Source organism: Lampris incognitus, chromosome 13 (assembly GCF_029633865.1).
Source record: "Lampris incognitus isolate fLamInc1 chromosome 13, fLamInc1.hap2, whole genome shotgun sequence".
Taxonomy (NCBI): domain Eukaryota; kingdom Metazoa; phylum Chordata; class Actinopteri; order Lampriformes; family Lampridae; genus Lampris; species Lampris incognitus.
The window spans coordinates 18,734,108-18,755,302 of NC_079223.1; the positions used below are offsets into that span (position 1 = coordinate 18,734,108).

General features: G+C 42.2%; 3 protein-coding genes across 4 annotated transcripts in view; 2 read left to right on the forward strand and 1 right to left on the reverse strand.

Annotated features, from left to right (window-relative positions):
- Positions 1-3,578: 3,578 nt before the first annotated feature.
- On the reverse strand, positions 3,579-10,536 carry si:ch211-248a14.8 (uncharacterized). Its single transcript, XM_056292383.1, has 5 exons — positions 10,507-10,536; positions 9,173-9,334; positions 8,008-8,212; positions 4,797-5,054; positions 3,579-4,402 (listed from the first exon to the last, which is right to left on the reverse strand). Exons 4-5 carry the CDS (start codon positions 4,969-4,971, stop codon positions 3,996-3,998), a joined length of 582 nt encoding a protein of 193 aa, XP_056148358.1. The 5' UTR covers positions 4,972-5,054; positions 8,008-8,212; positions 9,173-9,334; positions 10,507-10,536; the 3' UTR covers positions 3,579-3,995.
- Positions 10,537-15,396: 4,860 nt separating this feature from the next.
- On the forward strand, positions 15,397-19,060 carry styxl1 (serine/threonine/tyrosine interacting-like 1). The gene is made up of 5 exons (XM_056292301.1): positions 15,397-15,416; positions 15,571-15,695; positions 15,857-16,025; positions 18,050-18,186; positions 18,408-19,060. Exons 1-5 carry the CDS (start codon positions 15,397-15,399, stop codon positions 19,058-19,060), a joined length of 1,104 nt encoding a protein of 367 aa, XP_056148276.1.
- A 1,963-nt stretch (positions 19,061-21,023) lies between these two features.
- The window catches only part of p4ha1b (prolyl 4-hydroxylase, alpha polypeptide I b), a 30,108-nt gene continuing 29,936 nt past the window's right edge, over positions 21,024-21,195 (forward strand). For both annotated transcript variants that reach the window (XM_056291596.1, XM_056291595.1), the window contains exon 1: positions 21,024-21,189. The gene's annotated coding sequence lies outside the window, so the exon portion shown is untranslated. The remainder of the gene's footprint in view (positions 21,190-21,195) is intronic.

The following is a 21,195-nucleotide window of genomic DNA, read 5'->3' on the forward strand; positions in this document are numbered from 1 at the left end:
ATTCCAGGTATTCCTCAATTAACTTGTTTTGGATCATCATACATCCTTATTATATTTTTTCCTTTCTTACTTTTTGAATAAAAAGCCTTTTTGTATCACTACCCTAATGCACAACATGGGTCAAAAATGACCCATATCCATTTTCTATGTTATTTCATGTATGGCTGAGTGCTTCTATGATATAGCTTTGAAATAAATGTATTTTATCATTTACTATTCCAAGTATTCAGTAAATATCTTGTTTTTGTTTAGCACACATCATTTTTATTTTTCCTTTCTTACTTTATGAACAAGCACAGCTTTTGTATTTCTATATCAAGTTTACACACATGGGTCAGAAACGACCCACGTGCATTTACTATAGCATTTGGCGAGGAACTGTGAAATTTGTTTGTTTGCAAGTCGGAACATATTCACCTCGCACAACTATTCACCTGCCCGGCATTGCACAGCTCAGTGCAGCTCCCTTTGCACATCTGATACATGTAAGTCTTGTTTTACAATTGTTCTAACGTTACCTAAGAAAATATTTAATGACAATTGTGAAAGATAACTGTATATAATAGTTGATTAGGTTTAGGTTACTTTGAGAGTGAGTACATTATTTGTCAGAAAGGTATAAGTAATTACTATTAGCTAGCTAGCTGTTGACATATTCTATTTAACTATTGTAGTTAGCTTAGCTAAATACTTGGCTAACTTGACTAAGTAGTTAGCTAAGCTACTTAGCCAAGTCACCAAAATAAAACTGTATATATGTGTATGTATATTGATGTGCATTTGAAAATATTATTGTGCTTTTGATTTTCTTTATCCAGAATATGGCTGTTCGGAGATTTACTGCTGAGATGGTTGTACGGATGCTGCAGGAAGAACCAGATGAAGAAGATGAGGAGGCAATTTGTCTGAATCTGAAATGTATGATGATGATGACGATGACCCAGAATATTTGCCACAGGGTCAAGCTGGAGTTGTGGGTGTGTCTGGGAATCAAGCTCTCCTACATGAAGACTCCTCTGATGATATAGAAGACTCATCTGATGAGTCCTCTGAAGAGGAAAATCAGACCCAGTCCAATAGATTGAGTAAAAACGGATCTTGCTGGAATGAGAATCCCCCCACTCATGGCAGAACAAGAAGCCATAACATTCAGAGGTGCTACCCAGGACCTACACCTGGATCAACTGCTGTTTCACCGAAAGATGCCTGGGATATGTTCATGAGTGACAACATCATTGAGGAGGTTCTAAAATGCACCAACTTAGAGGGACGATGAGCAGCCACAGCAAAAGGGAAAGAGTGGAGAAGCATTGATAAAGAAGAATTCATGGCCTTTATTGGTTTGACCCTCCTTGCAGGCGGGGAGAAGAGCTGGGATGTGGCCTTGCGGGAGCTGTTTGGGGATCCGCTGCAAAATACAATTTACAAGGCCACCATGGGGCTCAGGAGATATGAGGATATCTGCTGTTTCATACAGTTTGACGACAAGAGGACCAGAGCTCTGTGTCTGGAAACAGACCACATGGCGGCATTTAGGTACTTGTGGGACTGTTTCCTGGACAACTGCAGAAGACGGTTCATCCCCAGTGACTGTCACCATAGATGAGCAGCTTGTGCCATTCTGAGGCAGGTGCAAGTTCCTGCAATACATGCCCAGCAAGCCTGCGAAATATGGGATAAAAATATTTTAGATGTGCGATGCAAGGGTACCTTATATGCAATAGATGGAATTGTCTATACAGGGAGACAGCCAGGAGAGGAGGTTAAGAGGAACCTTGGAGAGAAGGTCGTCCAACAATTGTGCAGTGGAATCAGACAGACAGGTGAATATACAGTACAATACAAAAATGAATGTAGTATAAGTTTTAGCACAATACCTACATAATTTTTCCAATCTTTCATAATGTGTATTTTAATTTTTTATTTGATTTCTCTGTAAGCAAAATAGTAGAATAGAATAAAATGCAATGCAATACAGTGCAACAGATTATGGTGTTAGAATTTAGAGAATACTATGTTGAGTAAATTTACAATCTTTTTTCCCCTCTCATAGGTCGCAACATCACAATGGACAACTTCTTCACCAGTGTCCCTCTGGCTGAGAAGCTCCTCGAGAAGAACCTGACCATTGTTGGGACTCTTTGCCAGAACAAGCCGGACAAACCACCTATCATGAAGTCATCCAAATCACGGGAGCTTCATAGCTCAGATTTTGGATTCAATGGCAACATGACCATGGTGAGCTATGTGCAGAAGAAGGGAAAGGCTGTTGTCCTCCTGAGCACCATGCATGATGACAAAGCAGTAATGACAGCAGTCAGAAGAAGAAACCAGAAGTGATCCAGTACTACAACAAAACAAAAGGAGGAGTGGACACAATGGATCAGATGGCACCTACTCATGTAAGCGGAGAACACGGAGGTGGCCCATGGTGCTCTGATAAAATATGCTGGATGTTGCCACCCTCAATGCCTACACCAACTTCACTGCACAACACCCTGATTACATGGGTGGTGTGAACCATGCACGCTGGCTATTCATCAAGGAACTGGGCAAAGAGCTTGTAATGCCACATGTGAAGAGGCGCATGGAGGGCACGCCCAAACTCCAAAAGCATATTATTGAAGCAATGGGAATATGTGGGTTAAAAAAACAAAACAGCCAGCACCCAGCCACAGGAGGACATCAGACAGGAGGGCCAAAGGAAGAGGAAGAGGTGCGCGATCTGCCCAGTTTCCAAAGACAGAAAAGCCAGCAGCTGGTGTTCCCAGTGCACCAGGCCTGTGTGCAAGGAGCACAAACATGTAGGGCTCATTTTTGAGGTATGTAAAAATTGAGATGGCAGTTGTTCTCTAGTAATGTGATCAGTTGTGTTTTATTTTGTTTGGTCACATTTCACCAGTTTACAGTAGTTGCACTATAGATACAGTACAGTTCAATAGCCATGTTATCTGTTATCAGAGGTATGTGTATGTGTGACAAAATGACAAATAAACATGTTGCAAATATTAAATGTATGAGTGTGTGTCCCCACTCACTGCTAAAGTAATTATTTGAAACAAATTATTATTATAGTGTTAAGTCATTTAATTTCAAATCACACTTGGATGAATGGGTCATTTTTGACCCATGTGTGTAAACTTGATGTAGTAATACAAAAACTATTTTTGTTCATAAAGTATGAAAGGAAAAATGGAAATAATGATCTGTGGTAATCAAAAACAAAATATTTAAAGAATACTTGGAATATTCAACCATAAAATAAATTGATTTCAAAAGATAGAGCAAAGAAACACTCAGCCAGCATGAAATAACATGGGAAATGAATGTGGGTCATTTTTGACCCATGTTGTGCATTAGAAGGGGTGTGCATATGTGGTGTATCAAATTAAGGTAGCTGTGCAGCCACAATGGCATTTTGAATGAATAAATATGATTCATTGCTTCCTGTCCCTATTGAGTGTTAGCAAATGAAGTTAACAGACATTTGATGTAGGCTGATAACTTTATGGCAGACTCCTCCTGGGTCGCAAACTTCAGACACATGTCCATAAACCCCTTTTGTCTGGGGGCCGCTTCAAGTCAAGGCCCTGTGAAAAGTCTAATCTTTCACATGAAAAAGCTCAAAATGGGAGGTTTCCAGAAAGGCATTGGATGAAACTCATTACTGTCCAAAATTATGTATTATGGGACACCAGATTAAAATAGGAAACAAAAACAACTGAGTAAGATAAAACACTGCTTTTAGAAAATGAGCAGCATTACAGTTAATTTTCCAAGTTTGGTAAAATTGCAGTATTTTTCACATTAGAAAAGCTTGACTGACCAAAAAATGTGTCTCATTTCCTGCTTCCTGTCAGGATGTTAGCCCACTTTGTCCTGGCCTACGTACCTTATCACCTCAATAGCAATGCATCCTGCTACAACTGTGGCATATATGTTATACCCAATACTGTCATTGTGCAATTTTGCAGTCCCTGAAATTAAGAGTGAAACTATAGGAGCTTGAGAAATGGTTGTGTCAGTTCCCGTGCTGAGTGCAGCAGTGCAGCAGCAAACGGAGAGAATTGGAGAGCGGTCAGGCCAGTGAGGAGATTCAGCATCATCCCCAGCAGCAGTATGGCCAGCAGGTATCCATCAAACAGCAGGCTATGCCAGCTGCTGTGACTCAGTACCTGCCGTGGACCGTCTGGGTGAAGCAGGCACAGAGGGCCCAACACCAAGCTCTGGTTGACCAAGTGGGTGTAGTAGACATTGAACACAGACACCCGAGCTTCAGGGGAGTGACAGTGCTCGACCTCAGAGACTTTGGCTATCCAGGTCAAGGCCAGACTGTGGAAGATTAGGCCAAGCGGCGCGTATATATACTCCATAAGGTCCATGTCTGGCAGGCCCTGTGAGGCTATGGAAAGAGAGGAGCTGGGTTAGAGATTGCCATGGCGGAGTTCCTTGCAACCAGTTCACACTCTTAACTGCAGTTTTTCCCTGAAAAATTCTTAATACCTAAAATTACCCATCACCTAAAATTTCTCGCGAAATGCGGTCTGACATATTTGCAGGGAGCACTACTTGAAAACTAGTTTGTTTGGATATTGCACTTCACATTACCAAATATAGTTCAATGTGATGAACCTCAGTTGGATTCTCGAATATGGCATTTTTTATATTTGCAAGCAGCTAACATGATATACATATGATGTTGTGTAAAATCCCCTATGACTATCATGACAATAACATTTTCCATATTACCCAGGACTAACTAGGGCTCATCCTTGACATTAGTGTGATAAATGTACCTGTGATAATGACAGATATTCCACTCAGGATGGCAATGATAACAGTGATGTGGCTGGAAGGTGGCACCGCCAGCTTCAGGCCATGGCTCCAGCCAATAGTTAACAGGGCCAGCAGGCGTGTTGTGACAGCGAAGAGACCAGTATTGGAACTGTTGGCCCTGGCCCACATGGCCATCACAGCCTGGGCACTGTCACAGATAGCTGGCACCAGCAGTCTCTCGCCCAGGCACTTCGAGTAATGCTTTAGAGTCACCAGATCTAGGACATGGAGGAGGTTTAAGCAAAGCAGAGAGACTAGCACCTGGGGATGACAAAATGTTGACATAAAGAAAGCTTTAAAAACTGCATAACTATCCCACAAAGCAGTTGATAATAATAATAATAATAATAAAAGTCCCCACGTGCCAAATCATGTTAAAAACATACTGCTGTCATCAATAGGAATTTTATAGCACCACCAATAATCAGATATTAGATTTAGAAATAAACTCAAACAGAAATTTCTCTTTTTTTGATGATGTCCTTGCTAATACCATTTATTTACTTAAGGAAGTTTTTTTTCTTTTTTTTTAATGAAAGTGGTGGATCAGTTGAGTCACAGTTGAGAGCTCTAGATCTTCTTTTCCTCTGTGTCCATCTTCTTTTTCTCCTCTCTCTGCCTTATCCACTCACTTATGGAGACCAGGAAACTGGAGAATGGTGACTTAACTCCCACTCTGGCTCTGCAGATCTGCCTCTGTACACTTGATCCACTCCTGTCTGAACTTTTGCTGGAGCAGCAGCCCAGCCGCTGAGGAGACTGGCCTTCTCCCACCATTGGCCAAGTTGATTCATTAGCATAGTGTGGCTCAGGGTAACCTTGATGGTTTTATTGCTGGCCTGCTTCTGCTGAGAGACAAAGGAGTCCAGACATCCAGGTATAGCTCTGTATGCTGGAGGAGGACTGCCCACTTGAGGACTCCTGTTTCCTGCTGCAGTCTCTGTTTTTCTTATAGGAGTCTCTCCTCATGCAGGGTAACCCATTCCTTCTCCCGGCTGTAGCCCTACCTTGGGTGTATTTGGCTTTTGGGAGAGACTAGGAAGTGCCAAACTGGACGTTTGGTGGTGATCTCAGGCTGTTTTTGCTCTCGCTTTGTCACCTTCACCTCTCTTTCCTACCCTTGAAGTGCTCTCTTGCAGGGTAGGCTATTCCTCTTCAAAATCTCTATCCTGCCTTGTGTGGCTTTGCTTGGTGGGAGGGACTACCAGTTATTCTTGTGCTGTGACTCAATACCTTCATTCTTTTCTTCTCATGTCTATATTTCTATTTGGGCAGTAGATGTGAGTTGTTTTGTGATCTTGGTTCTGGTGATGTCATGAAGACATGTGATATGATAATGGCAGAGCCAACGATAATGGCATGTAGTTACCAAAGTCCCCTTAGAGCTCCGATGCAGCTTAATGTAGCTGACTTGAAAGTGCCAAACAATACTGAGAATTAATTTTCCAGCTGTAATTTAACAAAACCAAACAGGACTAAATTCATATTAGATAATACTAAGAACAGGTGCATGATTTTAGCCATTATACAGCCTACAAAAATAATCTGATGTGTGTTTATCAAGGTGCAGCTGTGGTCTAAACAATACCGTTGTGTTGACCTAGTAATAGGGAATTGTGAAACTGGTCTATTTAAAACTCCAGTTGGCAGAAGAGGGAAAAAAATCCTCAAGTTCATGGCCAAAATTTACTCTCAAGAAAAAGTAATGGAGTCTTTGGTGTAGCAAGGTGTGTGTCTTGCATGTTTGGCCTCATCTGCAAGACAAGACGAGACACTTCTACATCTGACTATTGTTAGGATGCTACTTATGTTTTACGGAATATGTCAAGGAGCATCTCAACTACATCATTAAAATTGTGGAGGGAACGTGTTGTTGAACTTGTATGGAACCCATGATGTGTAGAATTAACAGACATCACAAACTAATATAAGATTTAGAAATGTGCCATTAAGCAGACAGCATTGCATGGTTAAATCTCAAACAAGTACTGCTGCTGATGTTTCATTTCTGTGCTCTTTTAAGTCACCTATTATGTGACCCAATAAATTCATTTGATGCCTTTGTCCAAAATGTTCTTGAAGTTGTTTTGTACCCATGTCAACTTGATTTATTGATTGATTGATTGATTGATTTATTTGTTGGTTGATTGATTGATTGATTGATTGATTGATTGATTGATTGATTGATCTTTACTTCCTCTGTTACTGTTATTTTTTGAAGCACTAAAATGTGACAAAGTCATTAGATGTAAATCTTTAAAAGCAAACACTATGCACAACAGGTGCAAGCACAAGAAAAATTGTCATATGAAAATTCTACTATTTATTTTACTGGTGTGTGGAAAGTGAGAGGATGCCTGAGGAGTGGAGAAGAAGCGTACTGGTATCGATTTTCAAGAATAAGGGTGATGTGCAGAGGTGTAGTAACTACAGAGGTATAAAGTTGATCAGCCACAGCATGAAGATATGGGAAAGCGTAATAGAAGCTAGGTTAAGAGGAGAGGTGGTGATTAGCGAGCAGCAGTATGGTTTCATGCCAGGAAAGAGCACCACAGATGCAGTGTTTGCTTTGAGAGTGTTGATTGAGAAGTATAGAGGAGGCCAGAAGGAGTTGCATTGTGTCTTTGTGGAGTTAGAGAAAGCATACGACAGGGTGCCAAAAGAGGAGGTGTGGTATTGTATGAGGAAGTCGGGAGTGGCAGAGAAGTATGTAGGAGTGCTGCAGGATATGTATGAGGGCAGTTTGACAGCGGTGAGGTGTGGGGTAGGAATGACAGATAGGTTCAAGGTGGAGGTACATCAAGGATCGGCTGCGAGCCCTTTCTTGTTTGCAATGGTGATAGACAGGTTGACGGATGAGATCAGGCAGGAGTCTACATGGACTATGATGTGAGCAGACCTATATTACATAGACTTAGATTTTTTTTTTTTATAAACAGTGGAGTGGTGTGGGAAGGAGCCCTGTGTGGATGAAGATCACATAGGCTACCCACAATATAACACGTTTATGCTACACTATCCAAAAAGCCAAGGAAGAAGTAAGTACTCATATAACACAGTTGGTGCGGTGACTAAGAGAAGCCCAGTTCAGTCACATTTTGATGGATTTCATTTGACTCGGTTGTGTGCAGTGCCCATCGAAACAAAGCAAAGGAAGCAGGAGGTACCAACCTGAGTGAAGCAGAGAGCCACTGCGTATGGATAGTGGTACTGAGGGATGAAGACGCCTGCCACAAAGTCACGCAGCTTGTCAGCTAGGCTATAAATGACCACTGCCGAGACACAGAGGAGAGTAGGGAGCAGGGGCCTCCATGCATGGTCAGAGGAAAGACCTTTTAGACTTGAGGCACACCATCTCAACCTCCGCCTCTCCAAACTGCACAGAACACATGAAGAGACTCGTAAAATGTCTTCACAGTGTTAATATGAAATCCATGGTGCTGTGTTTCAAGACTTATCTTATGCCCCTTAACAAATGATCAGCAAAATAGGGATTGAGCCTGCTGATCTCCTTTCTCTTGCCGATAGATAATCATTCCAGCCTTAGAGACATCTGAAGACACCCCTGAATGAAGCGCAGGCCAGCCAGTATTACCACATCTTTATACTGTCAATGGAAAAGTCGATCTGCTCTTTTACACTCATGTCCATATACGTACTTATACATTTGTAAATGTCTTTACCTATGTGTAACTCTATATCTACATAAAAGATAGACAGACCGACAGACAGATAGATAGATAGATAGATAGATAGATAGATAGATAGATAGATAGATAGATAGATAGATAGATAGATAGATAGATAGATAGATAGATAGATAGATAGATAGATAGATAGATAGATAGATAGATAGATAGATAGATAGATAGATAGATAGATAGATAGATAGATAGATAGATAGATAGATAGATAGATAGATAGATAGATAGATAGATAGATAGATAAAAGGACAAGCGTGTTTTCTACCAGCACAAGAAAGCAAACTGAGACAACTGAACAGATTCAGTTCAAAAGAAATTTGTCCTTGCCCAAGGCTCGGCCCTTATTTTGCCAGTCGTTTGTTACTGAGTAACCACTGAAAAGCAGCACTTGGGAAAAATAGTCCACAGGTTGTTGTTGTTGTTTTTTTTTGTTTTTTCCATAATTAATGGAATGCCTACATTTTATGATTGTCTTTTTGACTTGAAAAAGACAAACAATAAAGGTTTTTTTTTTTAACGTGCTCATTGCACAAGGTCATTTAGGCTTAAATGGTACTAAAAATGTTGGCTGTACTCAACATTTGACTTGCCGTTGACACCGGACTACAGAGGTAATCATGAAATAATCCTACCTTTTGCATCGTGTCGCTGATTCAGTCCTGGGAGCCAAGCCGTCATCCCAGAAATCCATTCTCATCATCCACCCTGCATTGAGCGAGTGACAAGAGTTTGGTTTCTAATACCAAGCCGCTGTACCGGATAGATTCATGAGGACGTCCATTCATCCCCATGCCCTGTTACGGGTGATCATATGTAACAAGCGCAAAATTCCTTATTTGTTTTACTTTTTTTTATCAGTAAGAGTAAATTCCATGTTTATATACCTAAGCCAAAAAATTTCAAGGTTTAGCATTTACTGTCAGATTGTAGTCCCATTTACTCTACAATCATTCATTTTCGGCTGTCCTGGCTACGAGTGTCTGCTAGATGCCGAAAATGTAAAATTTGGTGTTAGTGTAGAAATGTGAAATTTTAAGAGTTTTGCAGTGTGCCATGTGAGAGTTATTTCAGTTCAAGATTAACCATAAAATTCACTATGTTGATCAGTATTAATGGGGCACATTCTCCTTCACCCAATTATTGCTTAAAAACAAATTTATGGTATATCTGACATTTTGTATTTTTGTAAAATCACTTTGTTTACTGTCAAGGTAGACAATATCATCATCATCATCATCATCATCACTTTTTAAAAAAGAAGAATCTAATGCGAAACAAATTAAAAATTAGGTATTGAAATTATTAACAGTTATTCAAAATAAACTTTAGGATTCATTTGGAAAGCTTTATTGTCGGAATTCAACCCTGGTAGAAATGCAAAAATAGCATTTGAAGAACTACTTCTTAAAAACGCATTAATAATTTCCGGCACAGTTTCAATGTCATCTGATGAGAATTCAAATATTTACTCATTCCCAGCAAATAGCTTCTAATTGGTATAGCACATTTTGTACAAATGTTTAAACAACTTGCTCTACCCATGACATTACAATGGTTTAGAAAAGCATTGTAATATTGGATCAGCAGATCTGAACAGACTGAATTTGCACCTGGTGTGGGACATAAAAAAGACACTAAAAAGGATAGAAACATCCTCAACAACACTATCTGGCAAACGTTTCACTTTATACATTCGTTCTATGGTTTCCATAAGGTCTTTACAACAAATCCTATTCCAGTATCCCTCCATATTGTTATAGAAATAGTAACAATAATTATCAAATAATAACTCCCAACAACACAGTCATAACACTGGTAATACTACTACAACTATTACTACTAATAACAAGAAGAAGAAGAAGATAATGATGATGATGAAGCAGGCAGCGTTAAAAATGAAAAACGAAGAGAAAGAGGAAGAAGAGAGGAGGAGGAGGAATAGGTTATACCGAACAGCCTCTCTTACCACCATCTAGGGAAAACAGGCAGACGTCTATCTCTCAGGTTGTTGCCGAGCCCTCTGAGCCAAAGGCATTCAACTCAATGTTTCCCTCCTGATGTCCAGATGGACTTTGGTCGGTTGCTGCTTTGCATGTATTTCTATAATTAGATAGGCATTCTGGTAGACAGTGAAATAGTCACGTGAGCAAGGCTGAGCACATGGAAACTAGAACGTGGAAATCTTTCATGCCGATGTAAAGACACATTTTTACGACACATTTTCATCGATTGTTGATACAAATTTGTTCTTACACGTCCATATGATTTTTCTTAGCCCTAAAGTTTGTCTCAGATATCAGCGTAGAACTGGTATTCCCTAAATTTAGCCACCAAATTGGCTAACACTTTGCAAGCCTGGGTGATTGCTTGTTGCAAGAGGTAGAACATAGATCACGGAAAGTTGAATTAGTTGGACGCAACGTTTATTGAGAGAACAATAGATGTTAAGGGGAAGGAATTACAAATAACCATCAGGCTTTGCTGCTGACTTGTCAGACAAACGTGACAATTAAAATTCCACAGGTGTGTAAGAACAAATTTGTACGTACAAACGATTGATGAATTAGGCCCATTATGTGTGATAATGTGTGACATAAACCTCTTTTACAACAACCTAAGGATGAAGAGGGCGGAGATAAGAAACAAGCTATAAAGTTCTGATAGCTTATCTTGACATAGAAATGCCCAGAATATCTTCCATTTTACAGATTAACCGATCATAATTGAATTACTACTGTATTTGCTACTGTGGGGACTTTGAAGCCTTCCCTCTCAGCTTTTTTTTTTTTGACGGCTGTTTGTGACATTCCTGGCAGTTGCCCCCCAGTTCTCTCAATCTCAACCCCCCCAACTGATCTTTCTCTCTCTCTCTCTCTCTCTCTCTCTCTCTCTCTCTCTCTCTCTCTCTCTCTCTCTCTCTTTGGAATTGCTTTCACAGCCAGTCCTATCACCACAGTGGTCATTAGTCATGTGAGCAAGTGTGAAGCCATTTAAGTAAACACACTCTTTTTTTTGGTGCCCTGGAGTTCAAACAAACAAAGTAGCCAGGAGAGGTGGCCCATTAATTGAACCAGAAGACAAAATGGCACCAGGCCTCTATCAGTGAACTCATCATCACGGCCCTCATGTAATGATATCGGCTCATTCATGACTAAAGTGGCACCTTGACTTTTTATTTATTTGTTTGTTTATTTATTTGCTTTAACATATTGTTAGTCATTTTGGTGGGCATCTGGCATTGGGAAAAAGACACAATCATAGCAGTTCGCAGGAGGCCTATACAAAGCCTCCCAGGAAATACAGGGGTTGCTTTACGGCATACATATATAAGTATGTCAGATTTTCTTTACCTTGTCTGTGAAAATAGCTTCTTATAATCAAAACTCTTTTGAGCTAAATGTGCTACACTATGGAGAGGGAAAAAGCCCCTTGATTGACTTTGTGACAGTGGATGTTAGACATTGCTGAAATCCAAGAAGTTACCTGGTATCACCCCAGTCAAAATTAACAAGGAAACCATATAGAGGTGATAAAAAAAAACTTTATTGAGAAAATAATTTGGCGTTTTCCCCTTTTAGAAATGATAATTTATCTGTAGTTTACATCTGGTGAATACCTTAATCCTATGTAAAATTCTTTAGGTAAACTGGGTCGATGGGTTGCTGGTTACTGGTGAGCAGTGGTGTCCAACCCTGCTCCTGGAGAGCTACCATCCTGCCATTTTTCACTCTAACCCAAATTTTATATACCTGATTCTACTAATTACCTACTGACCAAGACCTTGATTAATTGAATCAGATGCGTTAAATCAGGGTTGGAGTGAAAACCGGCAGGAGGGTAGCTCTCCAGAAAGGGTTGGGCACCGCTGCTGGTGAGTGACTGCTCAATCTCTCATCCTGGAGATCACTCAGGGGATCAGCAGCGGGCAGTCACGCTTTCTATTCTCCAAGTAAATAAGAAACTCCAGTAAATAACTCATGAGGCCTTCACATCCAAACACCTCCAAGTGACCCTGAGAGAAGTGTGGTACAGTAAACAACAATGTCTTAAAGAAGAATATAAAGTATTATGATTCATTATTATTATTATTATTATGACAGTGGTGGGCTGTCAGGGCTATCAGGGCCTACTCTGCTGGCCCTGTCAAAATCAAAATCATAATTTGTTTTTCATAGTTAAATTGAAGTGTGCCTGAAATGTGTCTGAATTAAATTACTTGTTTTCTTGTGGGGCTGGACAGAGATTTCCTACGTCATCAAAACACGTCACAGCTCCTTGAATCAGCACTAGTTTGTATAGACGAGTTTTCCCGCCCTTACCTAGGGCGCCGGGGTGGATGCATTGTTCTTCCGGTTTAAACATCTGTAGCCGGATGTAAACATGCAAGCCTAGATCTGCGATATCTCAACAACATTAAACATTAAAAATGGACATTAGAAAATTTAAAAAAAATGGTTCAGGGGCACACTGTGCAGTGCGTAGCTGTACTAATACACGGAAACGCCTGAATGAGTGGTTGGATAGAGAGTGTGTTGCGCATCGACCTGCCACAAAACGGCAATGTCCCTGCATTCCATCGTTTTCCTTCCACAGAAAACCAACAGCAGATTTCGAATCACGGATGTGGTTGAAGGCTTTGAATTTGAAGAAACCACCGAAAAACATCTTTGTTTTGTTCCCATCACTTCATTGGCAAAAAGCTAACCAAGGAAAACCCTGAACTGTGGTAACTAGGTAGCTACTCGTTACACCGGAAAAGAAAAGCATAGGGTGGCCCGAATGCGGAAATGGACCGGAAGTGCCGCATAAACTTGTCTTCATTGAAGCCGGAAGCTGCAAACTGATCAAAACTTTGAGTGACCGTATCACCAGCCAATCAGATTTCGATGTGTAGTGACAGAAAGCCCCAGGGCCCTGCGATGTATCGGCGGTAGCCCAGGTTGCGTCTTCAACTTTGAGTTTGTTTGAGCCTTTGGCGGATTGCGACCAAAACTAAGCGCAATGGCCGCCACCCTCACAGCTACTGACGGTCTTGTTGCCGATAAGGTTAGTGTTTTTTTGTTTTTTGTGAATGTAGTAGGATTGTCTGCATGTTTTAAACGTTCTCCCAAACGGACTAAATTATCCGATGAATTTTGTGAGGGAAGGCTGCCATGACGCTCTCAAGTGAGGTGAAACTTTAACTCCAGGGTAATGTGAATATTTTTCTAATTGAATTGAAGGCGGGGGAAAAATCGAAGGCGGTACATTTACAATATTGTGGCTATAATTTAAAGAATTCTTTTGGAAGTTGCGCAAGTGACTGGTGAACACTACAACTGCGGAAACTTGTTTGTTACCTCCCAGGCGGTAGTTTGGAGATTATGCGTTTGGTTGCGTGTGTCTGTCCGCGGATAATCTCGCAATCTACGGACCTATCACCCCAAAAAAATGTGCACAGTTATGACTGTATGATCAAGAACCTGTCGTGGTTGCGGTGATTAAAATCTTTTGGATCACGTTTGTGCTCACTACCGCCGCTCCCCCTCTTCGTTCACTCTTGCTCGCTCGACCAACGCTGCGCTGTCGCTGCACGCATGCGCATGGTTGATTTAGCTCAGGCAGCGACAGTATACATATTTGGGTATCAGTGTTGAAAGTAAACGAGATGTCGATCTTAATTCACAAATCAGCTGATCTGATTCGTTACTGAGGGTCCTGACTGAAACCCCACGGAAAGGTACTGCTACTACTATCAGGGCCATAGTCAACTGAAAAGGGATGGGTCTAGGTAAAATGTGGACCTTTTAATTCCAAGCACATCATACCTAATACAGGCCAGCCTGCATTCTGCTAGGGCTATGCTTTATAGTGTATCAAAACTTGTAATTTGTTGGAAAGATCTCCAAATGATGCATATTTCAGACTTAAAACATGCAGTAGTGACTATAAACGTTTTTTATTCCTAAGCTAACTGCTGCTTGGTTACATCAAATACACTTTAGTTCCAATTTCTGGACCTTTCATGTTAGAAGAACATAAAAGTATCCACCTTCCCTTGGTTACACCCATGATTATTCATTATTCATATCATTCATGCAAGTTAAATTCTCCTTGTCATCTCTCCTCACCGCCTATCTCTATTTCTTCCAATAGGTCCAAACCAAAATATAGTCCATCTTGTTGTTTGTAGCCGGGGTCAGTTTGGGTGAGTAAAGACACTTGAAATCATCAACTTGAGTCACTTTATTTCTAAAGCAAAAACAAACATTTATAAAAGGAATTGGCACTCTCAAAAAAGTAGAAATCAACTAGAAAATAGGAAAACAAACAACAATGATTTGTAAAAATGTAAAACTAAAAGCCGGGGGTATCAGTAAGGAATCCTTGGTCAGAGGATTTGAGGCTCCTATTCATCAGAAGGGGGTGGAAAGCATCTAAAATATAGCTAAGGGCCAGGATGTATGAGGCTTGCAAAGAAGGATCTTGCCACCAGTTTGGAAGTGCACATGAGAGATATAATTCTTGTTTGTGTCTCTCCTCCCTCAGCTGTTACGGCCAGCTACCGTATGGCCTTGTAGAGCACTTGTCCTTTAAAGCGTTACCAAGACCACCAGCTAAAATAAGGGCCAGGCCAAAAGGAGACGGCATAACAAACAAAATTAAGCAATTCCTGTATAGTTTTTCCATCTTTTCTTCCTTTCCTTTTTTTTCATTTCCTAACATTTTTCTTCTTTGCTGAGATTTTTTTCTGAAGCATTTGAGAGGAATCATCCCTTTTTTTCCCTGTTATCTCCCTGCTCCTCAAAATAGCATGCTCCTTTGATGAAGGGTTGGTCGGGAACGGCTAATGCACCAGTCAAATGCCTTAGACAAGATGGGCGTAGTGCTGTCCAGGTGAGTGACCACAGCCCCCCTTCAACCTTGTCATTGTCTAAAAACTGTGCTCTAGAAAGTATTAGTGTATCGTTGTGGGGTTGCCTCCTCTAGCTTCGAACACTGCTGTGTCTGTGTTTAGTGATCTCTTGCATCTCTACCTGTGCCATTCCAGAGTGAGTAACAGTTGTAGGAGGCTCTTCCAAGAGCTAGTCAACACTTGTCAAACAGTGAAGAGCATCAGGGAGGCTAATAGCACTGATAGTGACCAGTCGTCGCTTGCGCTTATTGAGACTAAAGGTAAGTGGCGGGTTCTGAGGTATTTCTCTATGACACGCAAAAACACAATACAAACCCATATATGCATGCATGTGCATGCCAGCACCCTTTTATCTTTGTATTTGAGGCTTCCTTTCATGGATGTGTGTGTGTGTCTGACCTGTGCTTGCACCCCCATGCAGTGTGTAAGCCAGAGGAGGTGCTGATCCCTGCCCTTCCAGAGATACCCTTAGTAGAGCGAGGCTACATCACCCCTCAGCAGGTGTACAACCTGCTGAACGCAGAGGCGGGCCATCCAGCACTGCACGACCCATACTACATCCTCATCTTGGACTGCCGCAGTGCAGGGAGGTGTGTTCAACAGGGGTGTTCAGGTGTTTTTTTTAGTGGCTAGAAAAATTTATTTTCTTTCCCTCTCACAACTAATCCCAAGGGGGTGAAGATTTCGCTCTCTTCCTTTTGGTTGTTTGCAACTCTAACCTAAGAAATAGGCCTTATTTTGCTCTTGATTCATGTGGATTCTTGTCGAGTTTAGCAGACGAGCTACAGTTGGAAACAAGCCAGAAGGCAATGCACTGAAAGATGTGAAAGAATTTAAACTTAAGATTTGATCAGCATGAGTCTGATATTGGATTCACTTGAGTCAAAGACATGCAAATAAATCTATTCCAGGAAAAAAAAACACCACAGTAGTGAGCTAGGTTATATAGTAAAAGTGGAATTGTGCCTTGTGCCTACAAACTGTACAGTGTGTTTTAAGTTTGTGTTAATTTATCTGTAAATCAGAGACTACTAGACTGGGTTTATGATGATTTTAGAAAGTGCAGAATCTAATTTGTAATGAAGTCAGATAAATAAAGTTCAGTGTTATGAGTATTGCTGATGTATGCTCTATTCTAGTAGGATGATTCATTATGAGTGTGTCCATGAACCGCGGAACACATTTCGAATTGATGGGCCCATCAACCCCCCCCCCCCTCCACGAACACACACACAACACCACCACCACCTCCTTGCTCCCCAACTTTGAACCAACTTGACTTCCAGAGCCATTTTTACGATCATCACAACACTACAGCTAACACATTATTAAGACACTAAGAATAAGTCCTGTCATATAGAATTTAAAAAGAAATGTCAAACTCACCACTGCTCTTTAAATATTGCCGAAGAACTGTCCCCGTCTGTCATTGTGCTGGATGAAGTCCTTGGCAATCCCCAACTTTTGATGGCATTGCCCCACAGAAATCTGTTATTTTTGTTATTTTTCGGTGTTTCACACTATTCGGTAATCGCTAACTGAATAATCAAAGAATGAAGTGGCTGTTTAACATCAACTGTATGGAGGGAGCAGCGTTGGTGTGTGAAAATTAACCAATACAGTTTCACATAACAGAAATTACTACTTCCTGATAGGTTGTGGGGGGGGGGGCACACAGGGAAGCAGTGTATGATATATGTGGCTGCTGATGGATTTTAACTTTTTTTACATGTTTGATGTCCAAAAGTAGGTAGGGCCCGGGCCCTACTGGTCCTATCGGTTGCGTGGTCCATGGGTGTATCATTTTCATCCCTAAACTATGGTTGCACTCATTGTTAGTTAAACAGATAGGAATGTCAGCTCAATGATTGAAATGTAATCTCCAAAAAAAAAATTAATACAGTGATTTTTACATTTTTTTGCTATTTCTACAGGTGTACACAAGTCCCAGTTTTCACTGTATACCTACCCCTGCTAAATTGTTGCTAAATTGCAAGAGTAGATGCCCACAGATCTTTCTTTTTGTGTAGCTTTTCTCCCCAATTGTCCAATTGTACTTGGCCAATTACCCCACTCTTCCAAGCCATCCCGGTCGCTGCTTCACCCCCTCTGCCAATCCGAGGAGGGCTGCAAACTACCAAATGCGTCCTCCGATACATGTGGAGTCGCCAGCCACTTCTTTTCACCTGACAGTAAGGAGTTTCACCAGGGAGGACGTAGCGTGTGGGGAAATCACTGTATCCCCCCCCTCAACAACAGGTATCCCAACCGACCAGAGGGGGCGCTAGTGCAGCGACCAGGACACATACCCACATCTGGCTTCCCACCCACAGACATGGCCAATTATGTCTGTAGGGATGCCTGACCAAGCAGGAGGTAACGCAGGGATTCGAACCGGCAAGCCCCGTGTTGGTAGGCAACGGAATAGACCTCTATGCTACCCAGATACCCCCAGATCTCTTTATTTTACTCTCATTACAGCCATCAAAAATACCACAAATGTTTTGGTGACCAGTTTGAGTCAATATAATGATTTTGATCCTTTGTGTGTGTGTGTGTGTGTGTGTGTGTGTGTTTGTGCACATGGGGGTGTTTGTGCACATGTGCATGCCAGGTACAAACAGAACCACCTGGTGACAGGGCGGGTAAGTGTGACAGTGATCCACCCAGAGCTGGGATGTTTGATCAGTTGTGTACAACTACAAGAGTTTTCTATAATACTGCTCTATGCTGAGGAGGGAAGCAGCCCAGGTCAGCAACACACATAAGTAAATATATTCATCAGATACATGCACACACACAAACAAATGCAAATTTTTTTTGTTTAATCACAAGAGGAATAATCCCTAACTTATCACCATGAAATCTTTTTAGACTATCTATGACATGTTGGCTGTCATATGGCTTTGTCTTGCCACCTGTGTGTTGTGTACAAGTGGTTGTTTGCATCTTTATGCATGTGTGTATTTCAGTTGGGAGTGTGGAGGCCAGAGCAGACTCACCAAGTCTTCAGCGCTGTTTTTTCCAGCTCAGTGATTTAGGAATGGACCCTGTCATCATGCAAGGAGGCTTTTTGGCCTTCCACGCCCTCTACCCCTTCCTTTGCACTCCACACATGGTGCTGCTAGAGCACGAACGCCACGCCCTCACCATCTATCCCTCGGAGATCCTGGAGGGGGCTCTCTACCAGGGCTTGCAACCCCAGGCCTCTGACTACCGCATCATCAAGAATTTACACATCACCCATGTGGTCAACGCCACTGCTGATTCCTCAGATGCTTTCCCCAACGCACTTAACTACTTGAGGCTGCATCTAAGCGACAATGCCCAGCAGGACCTGGTGGAAGCCCTGCCACTCGCAGCCAGGTTTATCAGCGAGGTGTTGATGGGCGAACCGGCGGGCCGTGTTCTGGTCCACTGTAGCCTGGGCCGGAGTCGCAGCTCTGCGGTAACGCTTGCCTTCCTCATGGAGCACCGGTGCTGGTCGCTGCTCCATGCCCTGCGCTGGATGAAGGCGCGCAGAGCGTGCACGGCACCAAATGTGAACTTCCTGCGTCAACTACTGACCTACGAAGAGCAGCTATTTGGAAGCAGACTCACCAACCTGGACGACATTCGTCTTTGACTGGAAGGAAGACGGGTGGGAAAAGGTGCACCTGAAGAGGAAACACCGAGGGCTGTCTGACAGGACGCGGAAGTGGGGCAGGCTAAGCTAACTGCTAGCCTATCCAGACAGGCAGTTCCGATAACACCGAGGGCGGTCTGGCAGTGGCCTCACCTAGCGTTGACTGTGTTTTTGGTGTCGTCATGTGAAGTGCAGGGGGGTATGTTGGGGGTGTCTGGCTGGGAGAGCTGGTGTTGGATCAGCTGGGGGAGCCTGGTCTGCTGCGTCTGGTGGGCCCAGGGACTACGGCCCTGCCCGAAGCGGCACCCGAGGAGGAGACACTGAGGGCGGTCTGACAGGACACGGAAGCGGGGCAGGCTAAGCTAACTGCTAGCCCATGCAAACCGGCAGTTCTGACAGTCATCTTGGCTGGCGTTTGTTCTCTTGGACAGTGATTTTTTTGTTGCTTAGTTTTGATATATGTTTAGTTTGGATATATTTGTTTAGTTTGGATATGTGTTTAGTTTGGACATATGTGTTCTTAGTTCAGCTATGTGTTCTTAGTTTGGATATATGTGTTCTAGCTTGGATATATGTGTTCTTGTAGTTTTTGGATATGTGTTTTTGTCTTTTTGTTGCACTGCTGTGGGCTGGGAGAAACACTATTTCATTTCATGTACACAAGTACATGAAATGAAATGACAAATAAAAGTGTTCCTGATTCCTGACTGTGGAAAAAGACAAGTTAATAAGGTTTATATCAAAGTTTTGCTGCATGATTTTTTTTTATCCCACGAGTTGTCCGAGTGGTGATGTTCTGAATTCTATTTGAAATACTTCACAATATTTACAAAGGGAAGCATTTTCAGACTGAATATGTTTCCATGGCGGCTTTCAAGAGATTTGTGACTTTTCAACTGTGGCAACTATATCAGAATCACTTCACCTGTCCATACAGTTTCATAGTTCTGTCTGTCTGTCTCACACACACACACACACGCGCGCGCTCTCTCTTTCTCTCACTCTCACTCTCACACACACACACACACACACACACGGATATATACCAAGTCCAGTTGCACTTGATTCAACTCCTTTGGATAACCGTGACATTGATGAATGAGAACATTCACAGACACACACACTTTTCTATACTTGTGATTGGCTGCATTAATTTCCCTAAACTTAAACATTAGCATTTCATGCCTAACTTTAATCCTTAGTCTGATTTTAAATCTAACTTTAATCCTAAACCTGAAACCTAATCCTAAAATAGACCAGTGAATAGGTGATTACCAGCCAAAATGCCACCACTTTGCAAAAAAAAGAGAAAAAATTCCTCACTTCTATGGTTTAAAACTAAAATGGGTCCTCACAAGTAATAGCTGAACCAGAACAAACACACACGCGTACACACACACACACACACACACACACACACACACAGAGGCTCCACCCTGTTCAACACGCCAAGCAGCCGCAAAGTTCACTTTTTCAACCTCCCTTTGAGTGAAAGGCAAGGGAGAAGTCTCTGGAATGTGGAGGGATAACGTGGGAGTTAAAATAAAACGTACAATGTCTTGTCAAGTTAGACTCAAACATATCATATACGCCGATAGGGCCTCATCACAAATCGCATTCATACCCGGGGTTGTGCTTTATCTACATGAAGAGTAGCGCTGCGCCAAACGCATCCGACAACATTTGGCGCAGGAGTCGTCTGTCTCTGGAGTGTAAAATTCATCGTCTTCGGGCAACATGAGGCCCAAATTCCTACAATAACCCTAAATTCAGCATGCGTGGCGGCTATCATCCGGATTACACCGACCTGACGCCTCCCCCGTACAATTTACGAACCCCAAAGCGTCCCCGTCGACCGGGGGTGTGTGTTGCATGCGTGTGTGAGTGTGTGAGACTCGGCACGTAGCATATCCAGACCCCTGAGGTGTAAAACCGGAAGTGACCGGCAGATGGCGAACGGCACGCCTCATCCTCAGAGACGGGCCGACCGCACGTTAGTTTTGCCTCAAAGCGATCCCGTGGTCAGTCGTGGGTCTCGACCGGACCGAGGTACTATAAAGCAGCGGGGACCAGACCGACGACGGCGACTGTACTCGTCATCCCGCGGAGGAAACCGGTTGTGCGCTCAGGTAAAC

Bases quoted from the DNA above. Each gene is read 5' to 3' on its own strand.
- si:ch211-248a14.8 (XM_056292383.1), bottom strand. From the start codon at position 4,971: ATGGCCATGTGGGCCAGGGCCAACAGTTCCAATACTGGTCTCTTCGCT. The intron at 4,403-4,796 runs GTACATTTATCA...CTCTTTCCATAG, and splicing joins AATATCTGTCATTATCACAG to CCTCACAGGGCCTGCCAGAC.
- styxl1 (XM_056292301.1), top strand. From the start codon at position 15,397: ATGGGCGTAGTGCTGTCCAG. The intron at 15,696-15,856 runs GTAAGTGGCGGG...ACCCCCATGCAG, and splicing joins TGCGCTTATTGAGACTAAAG to TGTGTAAGCCAGAGGAGGTG. The intron at 16,026-18,049 runs GTGTGTTCAACA...TGTGCATGCCAG, and splicing joins GACTGCCGCAGTGCAGGGAG to GTACAAACAGAACCACCTGG.